The sequence below is a fragment of the Callithrix jacchus genome, chromosome 4 (genome assembly GCF_049354715.1).
Source record: "Callithrix jacchus isolate 240 chromosome 4, calJac240_pri, whole genome shotgun sequence".
Classification (NCBI taxonomy): Eukaryota; Metazoa; Chordata; class Mammalia; order Primates; family Cebidae; genus Callithrix; species Callithrix jacchus.
In genome coordinates, this window is record NC_133505.1 from 40,914,082 (window position 1) to 40,940,980 (window position 26,899).

The 26,899-nt window shown below is 40.1% G+C and overlaps 1 protein-coding gene and 1 pseudogene across 2 annotated transcripts in view; one reads left to right on the top strand and one right to left on the bottom strand.

Annotated features, from left to right (window-relative positions):
- Positions 1-26,899, bottom strand: part of LOC100403767 (chorion-specific transcription factor GCMb-like) — a 78,451-nt pseudogene that overhangs the window by 36,306 nt on the left and 15,246 nt on the right. The window lies entirely within an intron of this gene.
- Positions 6,629-26,899, top strand: part of LOC100404131 (beta-1,3-galactosyl-O-glycosyl-glycoprotein beta-1,6-N-acetylglucosaminyltransferase 6-like) — a 29,730-nt gene continuing 9,459 nt past the window's right edge. Inside the window, 4 exon segments of the mRNA XM_008994256.5 lie at positions 6,629-8,155; positions 25,090-25,160; positions 25,163-25,214; positions 25,262-25,375. Of these exon segments, the coding sequence (XP_008992504.5) occupies positions 7,221-8,155; positions 25,090-25,160; positions 25,163-25,214; positions 25,262-25,375 (1,172 nt within the window). The 5' untranslated portion in view covers positions 6,629-7,220.

Consider the following 26,899-nt stretch of genomic DNA (forward strand, 5'->3'; position numbering starts at 1 on the left):
AGGCAAAATTCTTAATAACGGTACTCATGTTGACAAAACCTTTCTGCTCAAAATTGCTATGTATCCAGGATTTTTATTAACTATGGAACTTTCTGTTTCCTCAGACTCTAAGCCTATTGTCATATACTGCGTATAGTAATTATTTAGCCATTATATTTTGTATAATCTCAATGGAAAGACCATGAGCTTTGGGGCTATTCCAAACTGTGGTTGAGCCTTGAGTTTGAGCCCCACCTCTCCAATTTATTGGGATGTACATATTTGGACAAGGTAGTTGACTTGTGAAGCCTGAGTGACCTCATCTGTAAAATGGAACTAAAGCCCACCTCAAAGTCATGAGAACTCAATGAGGGAAACGGAAAGGTCCAGGGCTGTTGTAGGCATTCACGTTAATTTCCTTTCTGCACTTTCTTCATTTCTCATTTGCAGGGAAATTTGATGAAAATAGAGAAGTGTAATTTTCTTGTTTCTAAAATTTCCTTCTCCAGAGCTATCAAATTCTCAATTGAATTGCTTTTACATGAAAGGCTCATACTGCTGATGTCTCTTTACTGCTGGATGGTATATCAGGAGCATAAGGAATGCTGACTCCAACAGCCAATTCTTGCTAACAAAAGGGAACAAAAACTTGGATCTGTGTCTCTCTGTTTTTTGAATGTTGGGGTAACACACTTCTTCCTGAGAGCTGTTGGTCAGAACTCTAATAATAGTCTTTGTTCTTAGAACATGTGCTAGGAGAAGGGAGGGGAACAGAGAAGGGAATGGGATAGTAGATAACATCCAGATCAACCCAAAGTTGATACATTTTATAGGTTTATGGTTGTTTTGTGCTATGCAGGTGTTAGGGAGGTGGGTGCCCAATGGGTTGGTAAAATCTTGTAACCTGGGTCATCAGTAAGATGTATTTATCTTGCTTACTCTTCTGACCCAGTAAAACGTAACCAGGCCATTTATCTTTTGAAGACCTGAGTATATTCCTCAGCTGAAAATCTAATGACTGCAGGGAGCAGAGGTTCCTTCTGGAAACATGATCCTGGAGCCTCCTCTTGGTGGCATAAATATTGTTAACATGTAATAACAAATCCTTGTAAAGTCTCATTGATGTGACTGCATCCTGGACATTTAGAAGCAAACACAGGCCTCTATATGCTAAGGTTGTATTAACTAAGACATCTTGATTTTTTTTTTAAATAAAAGATTTTATATCATTTGCTTTGAAGGACAGTAGATGTTTTCTCAATCACCTAAACAACAGACTTGGTGACCAAAGAAGGTTAGCTGTGTCTCTGAGCATTATTGACTAGCTGTATTCGGAAAATGTCTAATCTTTTAAAAGAACAGTTTAGGGTCTGTTTGGAAAGAATATTGGGTACGTCATTTACAGAGCATACTCAGTTGTCCCTTGAGTAGCAACTTGAGAGTATCAGACCCTTTCTGCCTAGTGGTTTGTTGGAGGGTGTTTAAAAATTATCTCTATCGGCTGGGAGTGGTGGCTCATGTCTGTGATCCCAGCACTTTAGGAGGCTGAGGCAGGCAGATCACAAAGTCAGAAGTTCAAGACCAGCCTGACCAACATGGTGAAACCCCATCTCTACTAACAATACAAAAAAAATACAAAACAAATTAGCACCTGTAATCCCAGCTATTCAGGAGGCTGAGGCAGGAGAATGGCTTAAACCCGGGAGGCAGAGGTTGCAGTGACTGAGGTCACGCCACTGCACTCCAGCCTGGGTGTCAGAGCGAAACTCCAGCTCAAAAAAAAAAAAAAAAAAAAAGAAAGAAAAAGAAAAACTCTATCAGTTTTATAATATTTGTGACTTGGGGTATTTTAAAATAATACATCCTTTAGAGAATCCATAGATTTTATGAAGAACAATTTCCTGACTTGAGGTTGCTGGAGGTAGTTGTATCATGAACAGTTAAGTCCTTGGTCAGACAATATTTGCGAAATTGACTCCTTTTGTTTGGGAATCTGGCCGAGTAACTGGGTTGAGGTACAGTACTAGTAAACTTGGCTTATTGACTGCCAGATAGAGATTTGAAATCTACCCATAGTAGATCTCCATTTGCAGGCTTGAATCTCATTACCATACTCTATAGGAGGAGACTTAATGGCAGACTCTAGTTAGAAGTGCTTGTCACAGAACATCTGTACATGTGTTTAAGGTTCATCCATATTGTTTTTAATTATGAGATATTTTGCAGGGTGTATTCATTTCCGTGTATCGCTGCTTTTGCTGATGAGCATGAGGTATGTTCCTCTCTTTTGGAGATCCTGAGGGTGGTGTGCAGTGAAACCAGTGGTTAGGTTTATATGGTTAGGTTAGACTTCTGCTCTCATAACTCCAAAGGGCATTTTAAAAAGGATGCTAATGTCTCCTTCTAGTGACATCAGTTCTCAAATCGATCATACCATACCCTAACCAGAATGCATTACCAGTAAGTTTAAGGGCTCTACTATTACTACTGGAAAAAGGAATTTGAGGGTCTGTACTGTATCCATGAGGACAGTTACAGGAAGCTTGCCTCATTTTACCCTATTCATAGGTGACATAATTCATGCCTAGACTGGGGTAAAAAGGATGATTTCCTTGCTTCTTTCCTTCTAGTTTATGCCTTTCCCTTTTATTCACAACACTTGAGGCCACTTTCCTTTCTCTCTAGCTCATTCTACCTTGCACTTTATAGTCCAAGGTTGCCCAGTTTCTTCTCCCACCCCCACAATTTGGTTTCTAGGGGAACAAGTTCCTTCATATAAAAGAGCCTCATCCTACAGTATCTCAGTTTCAGGCTAAAATATTTATAGGTCTTGGAACCTCGACTTTGTTCGGGTTTCCTGGACCCTGTCTTCAGAATGTCCTCTTTCATCATTGCTTTGAGTCCAGAGTCCCGAGTCCCCTTCTTGTCCTCTCTGAGCTAAGCTGTCAATTCCTGGCTACACTACACATTCCTTCTCTCTAGAAGTGATTCTAGTAGGCTGATTCCTGTGTCTCAATTCTGTGTATTTTCCCTCTGGTTGTCTGAGGATTCTGCTCTCTGCTTGGTTTTCCTTCTTTCTGTGATATCCAAATTTCCATTCACTTCCATTAGGGCCCTTACACTGACCCTCACACTGGCTTCCAGGAAGATGTATTATGGGTAAAAGTCCTCATTCACCTCTGTAGCTGTTAAAAGATAGACGTATACGATGCAAAGGAAAGATGTCCAAGAAGTACAACTTACTGGAAAATCGGAATCAACCCAAATGCCCATTGATAATAGACTGGATTGGAAAAATGTGGCACATATACACCATGGAATATTATGCAGCAATCAGAAATGATGAGTTTGTGTCGTTTGTAGGGACATGGATGAATCTGGAGAACATCATCCTCAGCAAACTGACACAAGAACAAAAAATGAAACACCGCATATTCTCACTCATAGGTGGGTGATGAAAAATGAGAACACATGGACACAGAAAGGGGAGTACTAAACACTGGGGTCTATTGGGGGGAAAAGGGGAGGTCCACTGGGAGGGGGAGGTGGGGAGGGATAGCCTGGGGAGAAAAGCCAAATGTGGGTGAAGGGGAGAAGAAAAGAAAGCACACTGCCATGTGTGTACCTACGCAACTGTCTTGCATGCTCTGCTCATGTACCCCAAAACCTATAATCCAATAAAAAATTAAAAAAAAAAAAAGAAAAAAGTAAGTCTAGTGTTTTATCTATTGTTGGGAAATAATATCTTTATATATATTTCTTGATATATGTCTGGAAAACATCTGGGAGGAAACAAAGGCATTGTTAATGGTGCCTATGGAAAGGTACCTATGAAAAGCTGAGGTAGAGAATATGTTTACCGTTTTTATAAATACCATACTGTTAGAATTTTTTTCCTCTGTTTTAACTGTAAACATATATTTATTTCATAATAATTAAAAATGAAGGAAATTTAAAGTCTTCAAGTCTTGGCTTTACTCTAATGGATGGAAGGTAGACGGCAAATCACTCATATTTGGTCACAGTATCTCTCTCTCTAGAAGTTTCCATCCATATGTAGTGTGGATTGTTGCTGATTCAACACAGAACTGTTTTCTCTGTGATTTTCACGAGAAAAGAAATTGCATGGATAGAATCATGTGACACATTTAAATATTAAATTGAAAAGGATATTGGGATTTTTGGAGGGGTGAGGAGAAATGGCTGAGTTCTATAAAATTGAGATTATTCTGTTTTGCACAAAGGAGTCAGTCAATAAAGAGAGGGCCTGTAATGTTCCAGGAAAAGCACAAATTCTATTTTTAAGGGAATAATGTTTATCTGACCCTTTAGCATGATTTTTGAGTGTATAATTCATGCTGAAATGATCTCTTACAGATGAGAAAACCAGAGGATGAAAGCTTAGAGAAATTTTGGATCCACTTCAACCTAGGAAGTCAGAGTGTCACTTTTTATATAGACAATGCTGAGGTAATGATGCTCGGTTCCTGGTTAGAACTAAGCCTTTAGAGATCATTTTTATGTAAGTATGTATTTTCAGCTCATGAATTTCACTTGCTTATTTTCCCAAGGGTGCTCTATGGGACTCAGTGAGACTTCCGAAGGAAGCAGTGATGAATTTCGGCATAATAGGTAATATGATACATGTAAACAACTCACGTCCAGTTCCAACTATTGTTTCTGTTTTATTTGCAGTGTGTGTGTTTAGTTAATTCTAGGGCATATTTTGATTGTGCATTGAGGTAGGAAGGCTGTATGGTATGATAGGAGGCGCGCTGTCACAGGTTTGTGACTTCTGTGCTTTGTGACCTTGGGATTAAATTACTTGTCTAGTTTTCTCGTTTCTAAAATGTTTATAGATCCTCATAAAATTAAAAGTAGAACTACCATATGATCCAGCATTCAGTTAACAATGCTTTTCCCCAAAGTGGTGGTTTGGTTTGAAAAGAGTCTGATGGGGAGAGGAGAACACATCATCCTAGGTTCCTTTCTTCATAAACCTGGAAAAACAGATAGCAAACCGTGGACAGTAAGGAAGACATCTAGCAAGAAAGGACATGACTATCAGGAAAAGAAGGTGCCCGCCCCCTCTACGGAGATGGATTGCCAGACTCTTTTGTAACTAGTGGTTAGGATCAAGGGCCTTGCACATCAGAGATTTTTATTTGCATTTCCCTGATCATTAGTGATGTTCAGCATTTTTCTTATGTTTGTTGGCCATTTGTATATCTTCTTTTGAGAATTGTCTATTCATGTCCTTAGCCCACTTTTTGATGGGATTTTTTTTTTTCTTGATGAATTGTTTGAGTTCAGTGTAGATTCTGGGTATTAGTCCTTTGTCAGATGTGTAGATTGTGAAGATTTTCTCCCACTCTGTGGGTTGTCCATTTACTCCGCTGACTGCTCCTTTTCCCATGCAAAAGATCTTTAGTTTAATTAAGTCCCAGCTATTTATCTTCGTATTTATCGCATTTGCTTTTGGGTTTTTGGTCATGAGATCCTTGCCTAAGCCAGTGTCTACATGGAGTTTTCCAGTATTATTTCTAGAATTTTTATAGTTTTAGGTTTTAGATTTAAGTGCATAATCCATCTTGAGTTAATTTTCATATAAGGTGAGAGATGAGGATCCAGTTTCCTTCTCCTACATGTGGCTTGCCTTTGAGCCCAGAAGGTTGAGGTGGTAGTGAGCTATGATCGCACCACTGTATTCCAGCCTGGATGACAGAGAGAGACCCTGTCTTAAAATAATAATAATATTCATTATATGATTTGGGGAGTCATCAAGAAGCCCTTATCTTTGTACAGCTTATAAAAGAAGGCAGAGAAAACATATTAACTTTTAGAAAAACAAATAACAATTAAGAGAGAGTTGGCCTGGCTGGGCATGGTGCTCACAGCTATAATCCCAGCACTTTGGGTGGATCACCTGAGGTCAGCAGTTTGAGACCAGCCTGACCAATATGGTGAAACCTCGTCTCTACTGAAAGTACAAAAATCAGTCAGGCATACTGGCATACACCTGTAATCCCAGCTACTTAGGAAGCTGAGACAGGAGGATTGCTTGAACCTGGGAGGTAGAGGTTGTAGTGAGCCAAAATTGTGCCACTGCACTCCAGCCTGGGCAACAGAGCAAGACTTCATCTCAAAATAAAAAAAAAAAAGAGAGAGAGAAAGAGAGTTGGCCCATAAAGAAATGCACTCCAGTTATCTAGAAAATTCATATGAAATACAAGTCTACCTGTAAAAGCAATAGTTTGAAATTGTATGAATAATCAAAATTATTAATATATATGAGTAATGAGTCATGTTAAAATCAGTCCCTAATCCTCTGCAATCTACAGCAGTTTATATGGAAATTCTGCTTCCTCTAAAATCCACAGCCAGTTGTGGGGAGATTTTGCCATCTAATATTGCTGGGACCCTTCAAAACTAAAGGAAAGAGGGAAATGAGTCACTCTTTCAATTGTTCATTGGAAGAATCCGCTGAGTGCCCAAATGTGCTTGGTGATATGCTGACCACTTTGGATAAAAACTCTTAAGACCTGGCTCTGCCTAATGAAGTACTCTTACTTGAACGGACAGAAATCTGGAAGGATCTTTCTGCCTAAAAGGTTAGGATTGATAAGCCAGATGGGAAATTAATGGAATACACCTAGATATGTATACTCAGGGAGAAACTAGACACAAAAGGTGGGGTGGATATAGAGAGGCATGTAACTGGATACAATTATGACAGATTAGCTGGTTCAACAATAGAAACAAGAAATGAGAGCTCACCCTTTACCCCAGCTCCCCAGTTAGAGCAGATAAGACAGAAAGGAGGGTGAGTCACACTGAGTAGTCTTGGTAGCCCAGCCTGGATGAGGATACATTGACTAAATGATAAGAACATTCACAGAACAAGAAATAAGAAATATCACAAAATTGACACTCAACGGGGAAATGGCCAGGAATTAAAATAAGCAAACGGGATTTGAAAAAGTGAGTGCAACTGAAACAATGAGTGAGTGCAACTAATATCCCTCATTCATTTAGTTTTGAAGGGTCCTAGCAACATTGGATGGCAAAATCTCCCCACAACTGGCTGTGGATTTTAGAGGAGACAGAATTTCCATATACACTGCTATAGATTGTAGAGACTTGTAGAGAAGCAAAATGTTTTATTAATTGATTATTTTCTTTAACCCTCAAAGAAGAATTCTTTCCCTCCACCCTTCTACCCCAAGTTGTCAAAAACTAAAATGAGATTTTGGAGCAGTTATCTTTGTGTCATTACTCTTCAAGCTATAATCATCGTCACGGTATTATACAACATGCGTGTAAGTCAACCAGACAGTGATCAAATGGATGATGCAGGTGGTGAATATCAAGTCCTTTCCCTACTGCACATCTGTGATGCAGCCCTAAATGGGAAGACGGTGCAAGTGTTGCCAAGTGCTCTATCCACAACATTTGGAATAGATTCCTGCTTTTACTATGTGCTAGAGAACCACTATGTCACAACACCTTTGTCCACAGAAGAAGCTGCATTCCCTTTGGCATATGTAATAACCATCAGTCAAGATTTTCATACGTTTGAACGACTTTTCCGGGCTATTTACATGCCTCAAAATGTCCACTGTATTCATGTTGATAAGGCGGCCACGACTGACTTCAAAATTGCTGTGAGTGAATTACTGGAGTGCTTCTCAAATGCATTTATATCCTCACAATCTGAGTACATTATTTATGGGGGCAAATCCAAGCTCCAAGCAGACCTGGCCTGCATGAGAGATCTTATAGCATCAGCTGTTCAGTGGAAATATGTCATTAACACTGGTGATCACGATTTCCCCCTAAAAACCAACAGGGAGATAGTTTAGTATTTAAAAACGATGAACTGGACAAACATTACACCTAATTTAGTGTCTGTTCTGAAATCTACTGAAAGGATCAAATATACCCATAGAGAGTACAGAACCAGATCACATGCTTTTGTCCTACAGAAGAGTAAAAGGAAGAGCCCATCTCCACGTCAACTCAAAATCCACTTTGGTTCAACTTATGTTGCCCTTACAAGGGAATTTGTCCATTTTGCTCTTTATAATAAAATAGCCATTGAGTTACTCCAGTGGTCTGAGGACACCTATAGTCCAGATGAACATTTCTGGATTACACTCAACAATATTCCAGGGGAGTGTGGTTTCCTTTCTCATTTTTTTTTGCTTGTTAATTTTTATTTTTTTGAGATAGTCTCCCTCCATCACCTAGGCTAAAGAGCAGTGGAGTGATCTTGGCTCACTGCAACCTGGGTTCAAGCCATTCCTCCTGTCTCCGTCTCCCAAGTAGCTGCCATTACAAGCATGTGCCATCACACCAGGCTAATTTATATAATCATAGTAGCGACAGGGTTTCGCCACGTTGGCCAGGCTGGTCTCGAACTCCTGGGATCAAGTGATCCTTCCACCTTGGCCTCCCAGAGTGCTGGGATTATAGGCATGAGCCACCACACCCAGCCAATTTTTATTTTTCAATCAAGGTGATATATAATTATGATTTTAAAATCAAATATTAAAAGCTTTCTTATAATAAAGATTAATGGCCTTATACCATGCTTCTCCCCATGTGCAGTCCTAATTAAAAGAAACTATGATATTTTAGCTGTTCCTCCTATTGGTGACTTCTATGCAAAGAACATGCTTATACTGTCATTTCCTGATACATTAATTTTAACATTAAGTAAATGTTACAGTGGTTAAGAACATTTATATCCTCTACCCACAAACTTTCCTTCACTTATTTCTTTTAATGCTGTGATTTTAAATCAATTGTCAGGATCTATGTGATCATAACTATGAAGCTATTATTCATAGCTGCCATGCACTCTACATTTTGTTTTTCCTGAGATTGATGATTACCTCAGGTTTTTTCTTGTTACTTTTTATGTGTACTTATCACTATTTCAAAATGCTCACACTCATTGGTAAGTAACTATGATTATTTTCCAGTAAGTAACTATGATTATTTCAACTTTTTTTTTTTTTTTTTTTTTTTGAGACAGTCTCCTTTTGTCATCCAGGCTGGAGTGCTGGTGCCATCTCTGCTCACTGCAACGTCTGCCTCCCAGGCTCAGGTGATTCTCATGCCTCAGCCTCCTGAGTATCTGGGACTACAGGCATGTGCCACCATGTCTGGCTGATTTTTGTACTTTTAGTAGAGATAGGGTTTCACCATGTCACCCAGGCTGGTCTCAAACTCCTGGGCTCAAGTCAGAGCCACCTGCCTCGGCCTCCCAAAGTGCTGGGATTATAGGTGTGAGCCACCACACCCGGTCACGTTCAAGTCTTCTCTTTATTGGCTTCTTGTGCCCCCCGTCCCAATCTGGACATTGTCTCTGTGGGCCTGTTGTGATCGTTTACCTTACCTGGGAACTCTCTTCCTTATGATGTTGAATGTTATATTCCATAGAATCTATAGTATCTTTTATATCTATCTTGAAATATTTAAGAATTAAATATGACCTCACACATGTACTTCAAAATAATCTGAGGGTAGATGTGGAAGTGAATCATGATTCGTTTATTTGTATTGGAAGATGGGTGTGTCAGGGTTAATTATTGCTCTACAATTTTCCATAGTAAAAAGATTTTAAAATCTTAATAGCTGTTTGATTTTTTGAAGTTATTGTAAATAGGATAGTAATTTCTGTTATGTTCTTCTTTTTACTTATAGTTTGATTTTTGTATGTTATTTTTAAATTCAGCCATATTGCTAAATTCTCTTATTTTTAACAGTTTTCTAGCTGATTCTCTTGGATTTTCCATGTATTCAATTATATAATGTGCAAACAAATGATAAATTAACCTAATTTCCAAAGGTAAGTTTCATTCATTTATCTAATTTATTAATAACGACTTTCAGAATAATAGTATTGATAATGATGATCCTCTTATTAATTGTAGTAAGAAATTTTCTAGGTGTGTGTTTGGTGAGTGCATACTTGTTTGTTGGGGATGGGAGGGGAGACTTTAGCATCTTTCTCTACTTTTTCCAAGGCAGTTGTCTATTTAGAGTTTTCATCCCTTCTGGAGTTGATTTTTGATGAATTATATTTCTCTGGAAAATTACTTATTTCATCTAGATTTTCAAATTTATTTGCAGAGTTGAACATATGTATCTCTTATACATCTCTGAAATTCTTTATCTGCTGTTAATTTTCTACTTACCAATTCTTATTTTGTGTAACGGTGATTTTTCTCTTTTTCTTTAAAAAATTAGCTCAACTAACATTTTCTTGTTTGTTCTGATACAAAAACCCAACATTTGGATTTCACGTATTGGTTCTGCCATTTTTTTCTTTGCAAATTTATCAATTTCCAGTTATTATTCTTCATTTTGCTTTTATAAACTTTGTTTTGGTATTCTAACTTTTGGTGGTAAATGTTTATTTCTTTTTTTTATTCTTCCTGTTTATTAATTATTTAAAGCTATAATTTTCTTCTGGTCACCTCATTAGGCATGAGATTCTTATAAGTTCTAAGTAGACCTTTCACTATTTTCTAGATATTTTCCAATTTTAATTTTAGCTTCCTGTTTGACCAAAGAGTTGTGTGAGGAAAAAAAGGTGTTTTTTGCTTTGTTTTGTTTTTGTTTTGAGATGGTGTCTTGCTCTGTCGCCCAGGCTGGAGTGCAATGGTGCAATCTCAGCTCACTGCAAACTCCACCTCCCAGATTCAAATGATTCTCCTGCCTCAGCCTCCTGAGTACCCAGGATTACAGGCACCTGCCACCACACCTGACTGTTTTTTGTATTTTTGGTAGAGATGGGGTTTCAGCATGTTGGCTAGGCTGGTCTTGTACTCCTGACCACATGATCCTCCCACCTTGGCTTCCCAAAGTGCTGGGATTACAGGAGTAAGCCACTGCACCCAGCTGAAAAAAAGGTTCTTTTCAAGTTTCAGGTGGCATTTTAAAAATTTCTGTTGTGTGTGTGTGCGTATGTGTGTTTACATTAGTATTTAATTTTTATCTTCCATTTGATCACAGAATGTTATCTGTATTATTCCTACTTTGAGAAAGTTGTTTGCTCTGTGGCCACATCTTATATTAGTCTCAGCAAATGTTTTATGGACACTTGAAAAAAATATGTATTCTTGGTTTTCAAGGTATAAAATTCTACGTATATTCATATAAGTTAATATACCTTATTTAGTATGTTTTAGGTATTATGACTTTCTTGTAATCTGTTTATCGGCGCTGTCAATGCTGAACTAAAGGAAAGCTAAGCCTACTAGAACTTTGTAAGATTGTCGCTGTTATTGGTGCAGTGATACCAATGAATATTCTATCTTCACTATATTGCATTCTATAACATTTGATGCTTTTTGCCCTGAATTAAACTTTCTAAAATATTGGCATCATGACTTACTTTGATTTTAGTATTTTATCTAATACATCTTTTCTCATTTTTAATTTGTGTACTAATCAGGGTCCAGTAAGGAGACAGAAACCCCACATACATGGTGAATAGAGAAAATTTAATATAAAAAAGTACCTAGCAATAGAGGATTGATTACTCATGGGTAACTAGAACCCTAAAGAATAGAGCAACAGCAGACAAAGGAAAAAGCGACACTTCTAAGGCTAAGGCAGGATACCCAAGGAACTTGGAAAGAGTACTTTCTCCCCAAGGCTGAGGTACAGAATTCATCAGAAGGTGTGGCTGAGTACCACTGCAGGCCAAGGAGTTCATTGAGGTGCCACAGGCTGGCACTGGCAAGCAGGAAACCATCAACTGAGGTTCCAGCAAGACTCAGTCACCTGCTGGAACACCTGCAAAGTTGACTAGAAAGCTTCCTAGGCTTCCACTGCAAATTGATGGGAAGAGTTCTGGGAGTGGGGAAGCCACTGAGACTTTCTGGGAAGCCATCCAATACGGTGCTGGTGAAATTCTCTAGGAAGCTGCCTGCTGGAATGCCTGCAAAATTTGCTAAGGACAAACACAACTGGATGCCCTTCAGCCTCACTGGGTTGCTGCTATGAACAACTTACTGGGAAGCCACCCATAGGAGTGTCACTGAAACTCACTGGGAATCTGCCCTCTGAGGTGCTGCCAAACTTAGCTGGGAAGGTGGCAGTATAAGCTCCCAGAACCAGAAAGAAAAAAGCCATCAGAACCAGGAGGAGAGAAGTCCCTTCCTCTTGCAGTGTCCTCCTGACTTTCTTTTTTGTTGTTGTTATTGTTTTATTGTTGTTGTTTTGAGACAGAATCTTGCTCTGTCACCCAGGCTAGAGAGTGCAATGGCACAATCTAGGCTCACTGCAACCTCCGCCTTTAGAGTTCAAGCAATTCTCCTGCCTCAGCCTCCTGAGTAGCTCGGATCACAAGTGCCCACCACCATGCCCAGCTAATTTTTGTATTTTTAGTAAAGATGGGGTTTTCCTATGTTGGCAAGGCTGGTCTCGAACTCGTGACCTCAGGTGATCCACCCACCTTGGCCTCCCAAAGTGCTGGGATTACAGGCATGAGCCACCATGCCTGGCCCTTCTCCTGGCTTTCTAACAACAACTGTCAACTGGCAAAGAAGAAATGTTTACAGTTTACAGGATCTAGCTCCATCATCACAAAGAACATTTACAGCTGAAAGGCAACAAGTTAGTGACTGGCACAGTCCACCCCTTTGGCTATTGTTTCCATTTATATCCCTACAAGAGTTTGGACTTCTATATAACAACAAAACAACTCTCTTTCTACCTGGGACACATCTACCCTTTGTGCAAGTGGAGAAGTTCTCATACTTTCCCTAACACTAGGAGACACTCAGTCTCAAATGTCATCGTATCCATCGCTGGCTATATAAATTAATTCCTCAGTCCAACAGAATATTCTGTTACCTAAAGAATAAATTACAGAGTTAACCTCCCACAACCAGTATATAATAGAAGGAAAATTAAAATGGTTAGCATATATAAATACATATAAGCAAAATGAAAATACACAAAGCTACTATAGTCTTCACTTTTATAATTGGTCACAAGATCAATTATAAAATCATATAAAGTCATATCTATGACTCTCTTCTTCCATTTCCCACTCCAGATCTCCCTTGCCTCACCCAGACCTCAGCTGGACAGGTTTCTCTACCTGGTGGGGTGACCCAGATCATCTTTGCTGCAGTGTATGAGTCTTCAGTAGTCTTGTCTCTTTTTGGCTGCTGTAGCTTTCCATTAACCTTTACTATTAAGCATGGAAGTACTAAGAGATGCCCCCCCAGAGAATTCTATAGCCCACCTTGCCTCCGCTGAGCATGCATTCTCCTCTTGAAGATTTGGATCAATCACTCCAGCCAGTAAAGTGACAGTTATTTCTCCCTGCTGGTTAAGTGGGGTGAGCAGTTCAGAATGGCCAAGTGGCAACCTCATCTTTGCATTCAATGGCTCCACTGTTATGCCTCCTGATGACAGCATTTCCCTCCTTGGAAACTAAGATGTTCAGATCAGCAGAACCCAAAGTTGTAAGAATAGGAAGCAAAATTCGGCGCATGGGTTTTTATGAGCCACTCCCACTTTCAGTCCTGGATTACCAGACCCTTGTGTTCTAGCCATAGAGAAGATAGTGCCATAGGAGTGGTCTCTGGTTCAAAGCATGTACTGTATCCTTAGACAAAGTATATATGGCACCCAAGGACAGCGGTGAAGGAAAATCCTCCGATAAGCAGTACTTCAAGTCATACATGTGGTAGTCTACTTTGGAAAGAGAAAAATCCATTCTTTCAGGGAGTTGTCTCCCAACTGCATCTAGAACTAAGACTTCAGTAAGCCCTTACAGATTTCAACAAGGCCAGACACTTCCAGTTTATGAGATATGTGTTGAGAATTGTTAATTCTATGGACATGAGCCAAATGACATGCTTTCTTTGTATCAAATGAGTTCTTTGATAAGGGTAAGAATTCGTTTTCTTATTGTACAGAGTGACTTGATCACAAATAAGTCATTTTGTGAGGCCGGGCATGGTGGCTCAGACCTGTAATCCCAGCATTTTGGGAGACCAAGGCAGGCAGATCACCTGAGGTCAGGAGTTCGAGACTAGCCTGGCCAACATGGTGAAATCCTGTCTCTACTAAAAATATGAAAATTAGCCAGGCATGGTTGTGGGCACCTGTAATCCCAGCTATTCAGGAGGCTGAGGCAGGAGAATTGCTTTAACCCAGGAGGTGGAGGTTGCAGTGAGCTGAGATCTCGCCATGGTACTCTAGCCTGGATAACAGAGCAAGACTCTGTCTCAAGAAAAGAAAAAACAAAAACAAACCAAAAAAACACAAATCATTCTGTGAGTCTATGGATAGTGGTGCTAGCAGAACAACTGTGGATAGAGACGTCAGATCCATATTCAGAATATGTGTCTACTCTAATGAAGGCAAATCTCTATTCTTTCAATGATGAATGAGATCCCGCATAATCAACCTGCCACCTGACAGCTGATTGGTCCCCTTAGAAAACTGCCATTTCAGTGCTCAGTGTCGGTCTCTGCTGTTAGCAGATTCGGCACTCGGTAGCATTGGCCAGGTCAGCCTTGGTAAAGAAAAGTCCATACTATCAAGCTCATACTTAGCTTCTATCTCTGCCACCATAGCCACTTTGTTCATGGGCCCTTTGAGGAAGCACTGGGTTTTCTGAGGAAAGTGGCTGGCTGATATACAGAGAGCATGTCATTTGTTTCACCTGCTAATCAAAAGCTTTCTCTTCCTCTGTAGTGTGTGCTGTCTGGTGAGAATTCACATGGGACACAAATATCTTCACAGTTTGTGCTTATTCTTCTCCAGACTTCCTGTTCGCCAATCTTTCAGTCCTGTTTTTTCCAAGACGAACATCAAGACCAACTATGCAACCGCTCATGTAATGAGTATGGAGACATATGTCTGGCCAACTGTCTCTCCAGAGTAGACAGACTACCAATGAACTAGTCAAAGAGCTGACTACTAGAGAATTTTCTTTTCTTGCTTTATCACCTAGGCTGGAGTGTAGTGTTGCTTTCTTGGCTCACTGCAACTTCTGCCTCCTGGGTTCAAGTGATTCTCCTGCCTCAGCCTCCTGAGTAGCTGGGACCACAGGCATGTGCCATCATGCCCAGCTAATTTTTGTATTTTTAGTAGAGACTGGGTTTCGCCATATTGGCCAGGCTGGTTTAGAACTCCTGGCCTGAAGTGATCCACATACCTCGGCTTCCCGGAGTGCTCGGATTACAGGTGTAAACCGCCACGTCTGGCCTGAGAATTTTCTTTCACCACTGTCCTTCAGTGTCACCCTGATGGGTGCTATAAAGCTGCAGCTGTCCACTTTAAACAGTAAGGGCACATCATGTACACCAAGTACTCCGCCTTGGGACAGCTTCTCATATCTGTGTTTCTATCATCAGCCTCATCTTCTCTCCTCAGTTCCCAACACATATTTTTTTCTGATACAACTTATTTTTAATGTTTAAATATAAAACTTCCAAACAATACTTCAAAAATACAGTATGATGGACCTCCATAAGCCTATCAGTCAACTTTCAGAGTCATCCACATAATGCTACACTTGTTTCATTTATTGTCCTCCACATTTTTTAACTGGAATATTTTAAACCAAATCTAAGCCATTATGTCATTTCATCCTTAAATATTTTCTTGTGCATCTCAAAAGAAAAAAATAGACCTCACCCAACATAATGGTGCTAACACCTATAACAAGATTAACAATAGTTCTTTAATATATAGATGCCTCTCCACTTAAACCCATTGTAAGTTGAAAATATTGTAAGTCAAAAATGCATTTAATACACCTAACCTTCTGAATATATCATAGCTGGCCTACCTTACACATACTCTGAACACTTACATTAGCCTACAGTTGAGCAAAATCATCTAACACAAAGTCTCGTCTATTTTATAATAAAGTGTTGAATATCTCATGTAATTTATTGAATATTGTACTGGAGGTAAAAAAAATATATAATGGTTGCATGGCCACTCAAAGTATGGTTTCCACTGAATGCAGATTGCTTTTGCACCATCCTAAAGTCTAAAAATCCTAAATCAAACCATTGTAAGGCAGGAACCATCTGTAATTGAATAACCTATTTAAACTCTTATTTCTCAAATTGTCTAAAAAATTTTAGTTGGTTTATTGAAATAAGTATCTGAACAAGTTCCACTCACAGAATGTGTCCATAATGTCTCTTAACTCTTTCTTTCCTTTCTTCTAGAATAGATCTTTTGGCTTAGTAGAACATCCCACATTTGTGATGTGGCTGACTGCCTTCCTGTTTTGATTTTAACTTGTTTCTGTATCCCACATATATTCCATAGACTGTAATTAGATGTAAAACCTTGATTGAATTATGATTTCATTAGCCAGGAAGGCAAGAAGACTTTCTGGGGCATACTGAGAGCTACATGTTGCATGGGATCAGAATGCATATAATGTCTGTCTCACTTTTAGGTGAGTGCAATTAATAACTGGCTTTGGCCAGGTAGTGGCTCATGCCTGTAATCCAAGCACTTTGGAGGCCAAGGTGGGCAGATCACCTGAGGTTGGGAGTTCAAGACCTGCCTGACCAACATGGTGAAACCCCATCTTTAATTAAAAAAAATAATAACTGGCTTTAGCAGACACACTCTTTTTCTTTCTTTTCTCTTCTTTGAGGCAGGTCTCACTCTGTCACCCAGGCTGAAGTACAGTGGCACAATCGCAGCACACTGCAGCCTCAACCTCCCCAGCTCAACTGATCTTCTCAACTAATGGGGACTACAGATGCACACCACCATGCTTGGGTAATTTTTTTACTTTTGTAAAGATGGGATCTCACTGTGTTGCCCAGGCTGGTCTTGAACTCTGGACCTCAAGTGATCCACCTGCCCTCAGCCTCCCAAAGTGTTGGGATTACAGGAATGAGCCACCATGCCTGGCTGAGAGGCACTTCTTTCAACTGCCCCTTGAACAGGAGAATTCCTTCGCTTGCTCTTAAACTTCTCACCCTCCCTTATCCATCTGTCTTAATTCAAGGCAGAATCTTCTGAAACATCCTACGTTTTTCCCTTTTCAATGACTCCCACATTCCTGTTAGTTTCTAAACCAGGAGCATTTGTTGGATCAGATCCTTTCCATTCATGTCACACTGCCCTGGCCAGGAAGGAACCATTGAGATATTTGAGTAGGCATAAAATAAATAGATCTAAGGACAGAGATTCATTTCTCTGACTGTCCCAGGCAGAATTAATCCTTCTTCCCCTCTACTTCCTTATCACTTTTATTTCTCCTCTTTGTTAGATTTCTCACATCTTATCTAATGTATATTTCTCTTCATATCCAGGTTGGGAATCCTTTTAGTGTTAAAACTCGAGCTCTGAATGAAAAAAACTCCCTCACCCCAAACAGGCTTTTTGTGAATAAACATCGCTGTCTATTCACTGGGGTGTGGGCAGGCTGTTGGAAAAGAGAATCAGCAGAGGGTGGTGGGCTAGGAGTTGGCTTTATAGGTTTGGAGTAGGCAGTAGAAAGTTACAGAAGTTAGAGTTTAGGACAGTTTTTGCAAGCTGAGAGGGGGTCATAGGGTCTGGAATCATGAGGTTGACCAAGGTCAGTTACAAAGTCCAATTGCCTTATCAATTGGGGTGGGAATAAGGAACAATAGAAGAATGTCTCAAGTTAATTAGGCTCCGCAGGGGTTGATCATTCATCCCCTTTTCATGGTCTTCCAGTTACTTCAGATTTTCTAATTCTGTGAGGCCATCCAGAGGTATATGTGTGGGTCACGGGGGTTGCCATGGCTCGATTTAGGGTATGGCATTGGTGCAGCCAGTTCAAAGAACCTTACATTTAGAAAAGGCTCAGTCTTCTTATTCAATGCCCTTAATTCCTTATACATGGTTGAATTAAATAGTCTCTGTTGAGTGAATGTACTTCCCTTACAGGCAACAGTAAACATTTGGATAACAATATGAATAAGTAGCATCTTTTCCAGCTCTTTTTGTTAGTCTATTAAATTATATTTAAACATTTAAAATATTTAATTTTGTACTAGTGATCTTGTTTATAAGAAAAAATTTACAATCCAATATTTCACAGACTACAGCAATACTGGTCACAAGGCTGCGGGGCCACGTTTGTGACTAACTACAAGGTCAATGTGACTCCCATAGAATTCAGGTTTATATTCCAAGAGAAATCAAAGTTACTTAGGATCAGCTACATATGTACAAAAGAGTCAATTTGGAGGCCCAAGATGGTTGTTAAAGGACTTGATTAGCTAAGCATAGAGATGTGTGCCTGTAGTCCTAGCTACTCAGGAGGCTGAGATAGGAGGATGGCTTGAGCCTGGGAGGTGGAGGTTGCAGTGAGCTGAGATCATGCCACTGCACTCCAGCCTGGGCGATTAGAGTGAGTCTCCATCTCACACGCACACAAAAGGACTTGAGATAATGATTTGGTTCCAAGTATAGGTTGAGTATCCCAAATCCAAAACTCCAAAATCCAAATGTTCCAAAATCTGAAATTTTTTGAGCACTAACATGATGTTCAAAGGAAATGCTCATTGGAACATTTCAGAATTCAGATTTTTGGATTTGGGATGCTCAACGAATTCCAAAATTTGGTTGGGATCCTCAACCAGTAAGCATAAAGCAAATATTCCAAAATCTGAAAAAAATCCAAAATATGAAACACTTCTGGGGCCAAGTATTACAGAATCAGGGTTATTGAACCTGTAATAGCATCAGCAACATCAATAATTAAGATTTATTGAATTCTTAGCCAGGCACTGTGCTAAGTGCTTTCTGAAGACTGTCTCAGTTCATCATGATGAAATTCCCATGATACAGGACGTATGATGATTTTTTTCTTTTACGGAAGCAGACGTGGTCACACAGCTAACAAGTAGTGAAATGAAGGTTCAAACCAGACTGTTTGATATGAAGCAAACTTACTTCTGGCCACATCTCATGATGGCATAGACAATTTTTCCATTTCTAAACCTGACATTTCTTTTCTAGTCTAAGGATGTTATCATGTTTAAAGAAACTTTTACAAACATCCCCCAAACCCACCCATTGCCCCAATCTGATTTAATCTAACCACTTCCCCCATCCCCCTGCAGCTTCCATAACTAACCACCATCACGGCACTTATTTTACACATTTCACTCCCTCTACCTTCCCCTTCTCCATTCATCTCTTCCTAGCTTCTATTTATTTGCTATTCATAATACCTACTGCCAATCTCTGTTTTTGTCAACATTCTTTTTGCCCCTTTGTCTTTTGGTTGTGTCCATTTGGAAATCCACAGTCCTATAAGGAATTCAGATAGCCATCATCTCTGTTTAGACCGCTGAGTATTAGTGCAGAAATTGCACAATCAAGCAGAACATTATGTCTGTATATTCTCAACCTATTGCTTCAACTGGGCCCTCAATTCCAGCCAGGCTCTTGCTACGATGATCTGATTGTCACGCATTTCCACTATAGCAACAACTACTTCAGACTTTCTCCCCTCTTCTCAAACCTCCAGCCTCCCCTACCAACCTCACTTTCTACAGATGGTCTTGCCTCCAAGTTCACAGAGCAAACACAGGCAAACAGAAGGTGCTATGATTAGAATGTGTTCCCCAAAGTTCACAGGTTAGAAACTTAATCTCCAATGCAATAGTGTTTCGAGGTGGGCCTAATAAAGGTGATTAGGTCAGGAGGCCTCTGCCATCATGAGTGAATTCATGTCATTATCACGGGGGTGGGTTAGTTATCTTGAGAGTGGGTTGGTTATAAAAGTGAGTTCCACCCTCTCTTGCTCTCTTGGCTTTCTGTCTTCCACAATGGGATGATGCAGCCCCTTGATCTCTGACTTCCCAGCTTCCAGAACAGTGAGCCTAATAAACTTCTATCATTTATAAATTACGCAGTCTGTAGTATTCTGTTACAGCAACACAAAACAGAGAAGACAGATGGAAACTCTCTCAGCTGTCTGCCTGCATTTGTATACATTTTTTCTTCTTGAAGAATCCTTCCATCCAAGGTCAAAATCAATCTTTCTTTTTTTCTTTCCTTTCTCTTTTTCTTTCTTTCTTTTTTTTTTTTTGAGAGTCTCGCTGTAGCACCCAGACTAGAGTGCAGTAGTGCCATCACAGCTCATTGCAACCTCTGACTCCTGAGCTCAGGAGATCCTCCCACCTCGGCTTCTTGAGTAGCTAAGACTGCAGGTGTGCACCACCACCCAGGATAGTGATTTTATTTTACATATATATGTGTGTCTGTAAAATAACTATATACATTTCATAGTACAAATATTATACATTTATATATTTTTTCTTTAGTAGAGACAGGGTCTCACTATGTTGCCCAGGCTGGTCTCAAACTCCTGGTCTCAAGCAATTCTCCCACCTTGGCCACCTGAAGTGTCAGGATTACAGACAGGAGCCCCTGAGCCTGGCCAAAATATTTCCTTATTTGTGCTCTGCATCTCATTTATTCAGACAATTGAGGTCTAATTTAGATTGGTGGGGATAGGTGAGACAATTAGGCCTCATTAAGGAAATGACAAAAAGAGATCTGAAAGGTTGAACCAGAAGAAACCAGGGTGATGTGGAAATTAATTTAAAAAAATTTGTATGCTGAGAGAATTTTTTTTTTTTGAGACAAAGAGTCTTGCTCTGATCCCCAGGGTGGAGTGCAATGGCACAATCTTGGGTTCAAGTGATTCTCATGTCTCAGTCTCCCAAGTAGCTGTGACTACAGGCATCCACCACCACACCAGGCTAATTTTGTATTTTTAGTAGAAACTGGGTTTCACCATGTTGGCCAGGCTGGTCTTGAACTCCTGCCCTGCATCGGCCTCCCAAGTGCTGGAATTACAGGCATGAGCTACAGCGCCGGGTGAGAAAGAGTCTATTTATGCACATCTTGAAATAAGCAAAACCTACCCATGTTCAAGGAAAATTCTATCTCAGGAAACTTGTACAAATGATGATCCTTTCTCTCTAAATCTTCATTCTATTCTGTTCTAAGGGCTTCTTCGTTTTTGCCTTTAGATATATTCAAGTCTCTTCCATCTTAATAAAAACAAAAGCCAAATTAGTCTGCCTTAGGCCTTTATGTTCCCTAAAACGCTTTATCTCCTCTCATCGAGTCACAGTTCTAGAAGGAGCTGTCAACAGCTGCCATCTCCAATTCCTCCTGTTCCTCGTATATGCCTTTCTCCTCAACCTAGCTCATCTCCGTTCTGCCACTCTTCTGCCCTTGACCTCTTCTTTCAAATAACCTCCAAAGGACAATAATGATCTCTGTGTCAATAAATCAACTGGTTACCCTTGAGCCACGCCTGGTTCTCCTAATTCTCTGGCAACTTCTTAGCTTCTTTTGTCAGTTCATTATCCTTCAATAAACCATTGATGTGGACACTTATCAGAAAGTGGCCTAAAGCCCTATTCACTTATCGTGATATGGTCTTTGTCTAAGTCAAGGGTCAGCAGAGTGTCTGCAAAAGGGCCACACAATAAATATTTTAGGCTCCGCAGACTACATTATCTCTAGGTCTCTATCATAGCCACGCAGCTTGAATGCTGCCAAATGAATGGGTATGGCCATGTTCCAATAAAACTTCATTTACAGACACAAAATTTGAATTTCATTAATTAACACGTGTCAGAAAATGTTATTATTCTTTTGACTTTTTTCCCCTAACCATTCAAACATATAAAGACAATTCTTAGTTTGTCGGCTATACAGAAACATATAGCCAGCCCCAGGGTCAGAGTGTATGCCCTGTTCTAAGTGTTCCCGTCACCCTTATAACCTTAATTACTATCTACACACAATAATTCCAAATTTAAACCTGGAGCTCAAACACATTTTTAAAGTTCCAAACACACATGTTCAACTGGTTTTTCAACCTCTCCTCTTGGGTGTCTCACTGGGTCCTTATAATCAACACATCCCAAGATGACCCCAACTCCTCCCTCAGTCCACAAATCCAAACAAGCACCAGGTTCTGCTGAGTCTATATCCTGTCTTTATCTTGTAACATTTTATTCTTTCCATTCACTCTGCAATCATTCCAATCCATGCCATCCTCCTCATTCGCTCTGTTGCAACCGCTTCCTGAATTGTCTCCTAATATCTCCCCATCCCCTTGCAACCCATTGCAGCCAGTCTAATATTTAAAAACACAAATTGGGCCAGGTGCAGTGGCTCATGCCTGCAATCCAAGCACTTTGGGAGGCCAAGGCAGGTGGATCGCGAGGTCAGGAGTTCAAGACCAACCTAGCCAAGATGGTGAAATCCTGTCTCTACTAAAAATACAAAAATTAGCCGGGCATGGTGGTGGGTGCCTGTAATCCCAGCTATTTAGGAGGCTGAGGCAGAGGTTGCAGTGAGCCAAGATCGCACCGTTGCACTCCAGCCTGAGCAACAGAGCTAGAATCTGTCTAAAAAAAAAAAATCACAAATTTGACAAGATTAATTTCCTGCTTCAAGTACTTTTGCCACTTTGCCAAAAAGTCTCTAACTCATTAAAGCCTGCAGGTTGCCACAGGATCTGCCCAACTCCTCTCCATCCCTCCTCACCTTGGGCCTCTCACCTTTTCCTTTTCTTTCTTTTTTCTTTTTCTTTTGTTTTCTTTTGTGTTTGTTTTTTTGTTTTTGTTTTGCAGGGCAGCAGGGTGGACAGCCTCTCACTCTGTTGCTCAGGCTGGAGTGCAATGGTGCAATCAGCTCACTGCAGCCTCAACCTCCTGAGCTCAAGCAATTCTCCTGCCTCAGCCTCCAAGTAGCTGGTACCACAGGAGTGTGCCACCACACCTGGCTAACTTTATTTTTATTTTTTGTAAAGACAGGGTCTCCCTATGTAGCTCAAGCCAGTCTTGAACTCCTGGCCTCCAGCAATCCTCCTGCCTTGGCCTCCCAAATTGCTGGAAATACAGGCATGAGCTACCACACCCAGTTTGCACCTCCTCCCTTATCTTACTCCAGCCATCCTGGTACTATAATGGTCTATGCATTTTAAGCCTTCTCTAAGAAAGCCTGCCCTACCCTGAAACCATAAGATTATTCTTTCATATTTTCTATTAATGGTTTTTCTGGTTTTGGTTTACCATTTTGATATATGTGAAAATTATTTGGGAGGGGCATAAGCAATGCATCTAATATATCTTTATCCATTTGAATAGTTAATGTTTCCAGCACCATTTATTGAATAGTGCTGATTTTTAGTGCTATTGGCTTCTCAGTCTAAGCTCCTTCGGTCAGTTTCTAAGCTATTATTTTCCATTTATCTATTTTTTTTTCCTAATAGCAATAGCATCATTTCAGTTATTATGCTCAAAATGTTCTTGGCTATTTTTGGTCCTTGCACTTGCCAATTAACTAGGATTAGCTTGTAAGTTTCTGATAAGAATTCTGCTGTTATTTTTACTGGAAGATGTCAATAAAAAGTCAGTAATCCCCTTCAGTGAATAATATCAAAAAGCCGTAAAGAGAATGAGAACTAGCAACTCTAACTTCATTGAAACCAGAAGAAATAGAAACTGTAAACCACGAAGTATGTGAAGAAGTTTCCAGAGCAGCAAAGTTCAAACAGTATTGCATGTGGGAAGAAGCAGGCAGGAGATACTGATTTCCATAAATCTCAGAATGAGCAAGCAAAGTCGATTTCTCCAACATGAGAGGACACTCTTAGAGGAACAAAAGCACAAGTCCCGGCTTTTTTTTACACCAATGCAATTGGAATGCCTGAACTGGCAGAAAGAATGTCTATGGACCTGGTTTGGTTCCAAATAAGAGGCTAAATGAAGAAACTCACGGATAAGCTGGATGTATAACTACCTACCAAAAATCTACTGCAAACATGTCATTCTTTTTTTCTCTCTCTCTTTGAGATGGAGTCTTGCACTCTTGACTGGGCTGGAGTGCAGTGGTGTGATCTCGGCTCACTGCAACCTCCATCTCCTGGGTTTACATGATTCTCCCGTCTCAGCCTCCCAAGTAGCTGGGATTACAGGCGCATACTACCACACCTGGCTAATGTTTTATATTTTTAGTAGAGATGGGGTTTCACTATGTTGGCCAGACTGGTCTTGAACTCCTGACCTCGTGATCCACCTATCTCAGCCTCCCAAAGCGCTGGGATTACAGGCATGAGCCACTGCGCCTGGTTGCAAACACGTTATTCTTAAAGATGAAATCTCGGAAGTATTTTATTTAAAGAAAATAATAAGGATGACATTACCACTTTCATATTCAACATTTTCAAGGAAACTGTAGCCAGCTTGATAAGGCAAGAAAAAGAAAAAAGTTATAAGAATTGGAAAAGAAAGATCTTTTCTGTCAAAAGTAGAATTAGGGCAGGAAGAGAGAATACACCAGATTCATCTAATCTTTGCCTCTACTTTTTAGGCAATGCTTAGGCAATTTCTTCACAACTACTATCAGCATCAAAGTAATGTTATCAACAACTACTTATACTTAACTATGAGTTTAACTTATTTCTCTGTTTTTTTTTTTACATTCCACTTATCTCTTAAATTAATATTTTATATAATTAGACTACATCCTTGGGTAATTATTAATAGATGTTCTGAAAGTTCTTACATTTGTTTTCGCTCTTGAATGATAGATTTGTTGGTACATAATTCTGAATTTAAGATAATCTCCCTTGGAACTTTGACCACTTTTAGTATCAAATGTCACTAATGAAGACTAATTAGTAACTAATGTTGCTAATCAGATCTTTTCCTTTGCCAGACAATCTATGCTCTTTATAATCTTTTAGGATTTTTTTCTTTGACTTTGAGGACTTGAAATTTTATCAGAAAATATCTAATGTGTGGATTTCTTTTAAAAGTTAACTGGCACTCAATAGGTATTTTCAAAGCCAGTCTCAGTGTTACATGCCTATAATACCAGCTGCTCAGGAGGCTGAGGTGGGAGAATAGTTTGAGCCCAAAAGTTCAAGACCAGACTGGGCAATATAGTAAGACTCCACATCAAGTTAAAAACAAACAAACAACAAAAAAAGGGGGGCACTTTCAATTAGAAGATTCAAATTTTTGTTTAGCTCTTGAAAACGGTTTTTAAATTTATGTGATAGACCCTCTTTCATTCAAATAGAGGTTATGGGCTTCGGAAAGTAGCAGTGAACTCTGGCTCCCAACAGAGTAGACGCACCTTTCCACATGGCCTAGGTTTCAGCAACAATATCCAGTTAACAGCTTTGGTGGCAACAACTGTAGCATCAGAATTTGATAAGATCACTTTCCTGCTTCAAGCACTTCAAGCCCACCACGGCGGGCACTACGGCACCAAGGGAGGCCCTGGGGTCTTTCCACCTGAAAGCAGCTTGTTCTGCTCATTAGAACAAGTGGGGATTCTGGAATTGCTATTCACACCTCAAATTGTAAAGCCAGATCCCCATGCTCCAGCCCACCAAGCTACAGTATATATAAAAACCAAAAAATAATACTTAAAACGTTCATTTATCTCAGGAGGTGTGTTAGTTTCATATGGCTGTTTCAACAGATGGACAAAAACTCAGTGGCTGGGTTTTTTTTGTTTGTTTGCTTGCTTGCTTGTGACACAGAGTCTCACTCTTGTCACCCAGGCTGGAGTGCAAGGGTGCGATCTAGGCTCACTACAACTTCCACCTGTGGGGGTTCAAGCCATTCTCCTGACTCAGCCTCCACAGTAGCTGGGATTACAGGTGCACACCACCACACTCAGCTAATTTTTGTATATTTTTTTTAGTAGAGACAGAGTTTCACCACATCAGCCAGGCTGGTCTTGAACTCCTGACCTCAGGTGATCTGCCTGCCTTGGCCTTTCAAAGTGCTGGGATTACAGGCATGAGCCATAGCACTTGGCTTCAGTGGCTGTTTTAACACAAATTTATGATCTTCTATGGGTCAGAAGTCTGACGTGGGTCCAGCGGACTAAATTCAAGGTATTTGCAGGGCTGCAGTCCTAACTGGAGGGTCTAGGGAGCATGCTTCCTCATATTTTCTAGCTTCTAGAGGCTGCCCACATTCTTTGGCTCCTGGTTACCTTTCTCCATCTTCAAACCTAACAACATTGCATCTCTCTAACCATTCTTCCCTCATCCCATCTCCCTATGACCATAGCAGGAAAGTTTCTCTGTTTTTAAGGAACACTGTGATTAGACTCGGCCCAACTTTACTTCTTATTCCCAAATTCTTCAACAAAGAATTTGAGAAATGGATTCTGAAACTCATGTTAACAATGTTTATGAATGACTTTTTTTTTTTTTTGAGATGGTCTCACTCTATCGCCCAGGCTGGAGTGCAGTGGTGTGATCTCAGCTCACTGAAACCCCTGTCTCCCAGGTTCAAGTGATTCTCCTGCCTCAGCCTCTGGAATAGCTGGGACTACACATGCGTGCCACCACACTTGGCTAATATTTTTTGTATTTTTAGTAGAGATGGGGTTTCACCATGTTGGCTAGACTGGTCTCGAACTCCTGGCCTCAGGTGATCCACCCACCTCAGCCTCCCAAAATGCTGGGATTACAGGCATGAGCCACCGTGCCCAGCCTTGAATGACTTACATTTTTATGGCCTTATGTATAGGATTTTGTAATGGACAACAAGGTCAAGATTAGGATGAGACATGTGAAACACCAGGGGTTTAAAACTCAAGAGGGTGTTCACATTCAGGATCAGCACTCACAAACCCCGAGAGTTAATGCCTCGTCACTTGACCCTAGTCCTGGCCGGATACACAATAAACCTGCACATAAATCATTAATACAGAAATAGTGTTACTCTGACTCCGAGAGCATGATGCAAGTTACTCAAATAGCAGACTCAGGCATCACACATCACCAATGAAGTGACACCGTAAAGTAAGTTTTAGGAAAATATGTGCTTTACTTTAAGTGATAGATGCCTTCATGGAAACATTATAG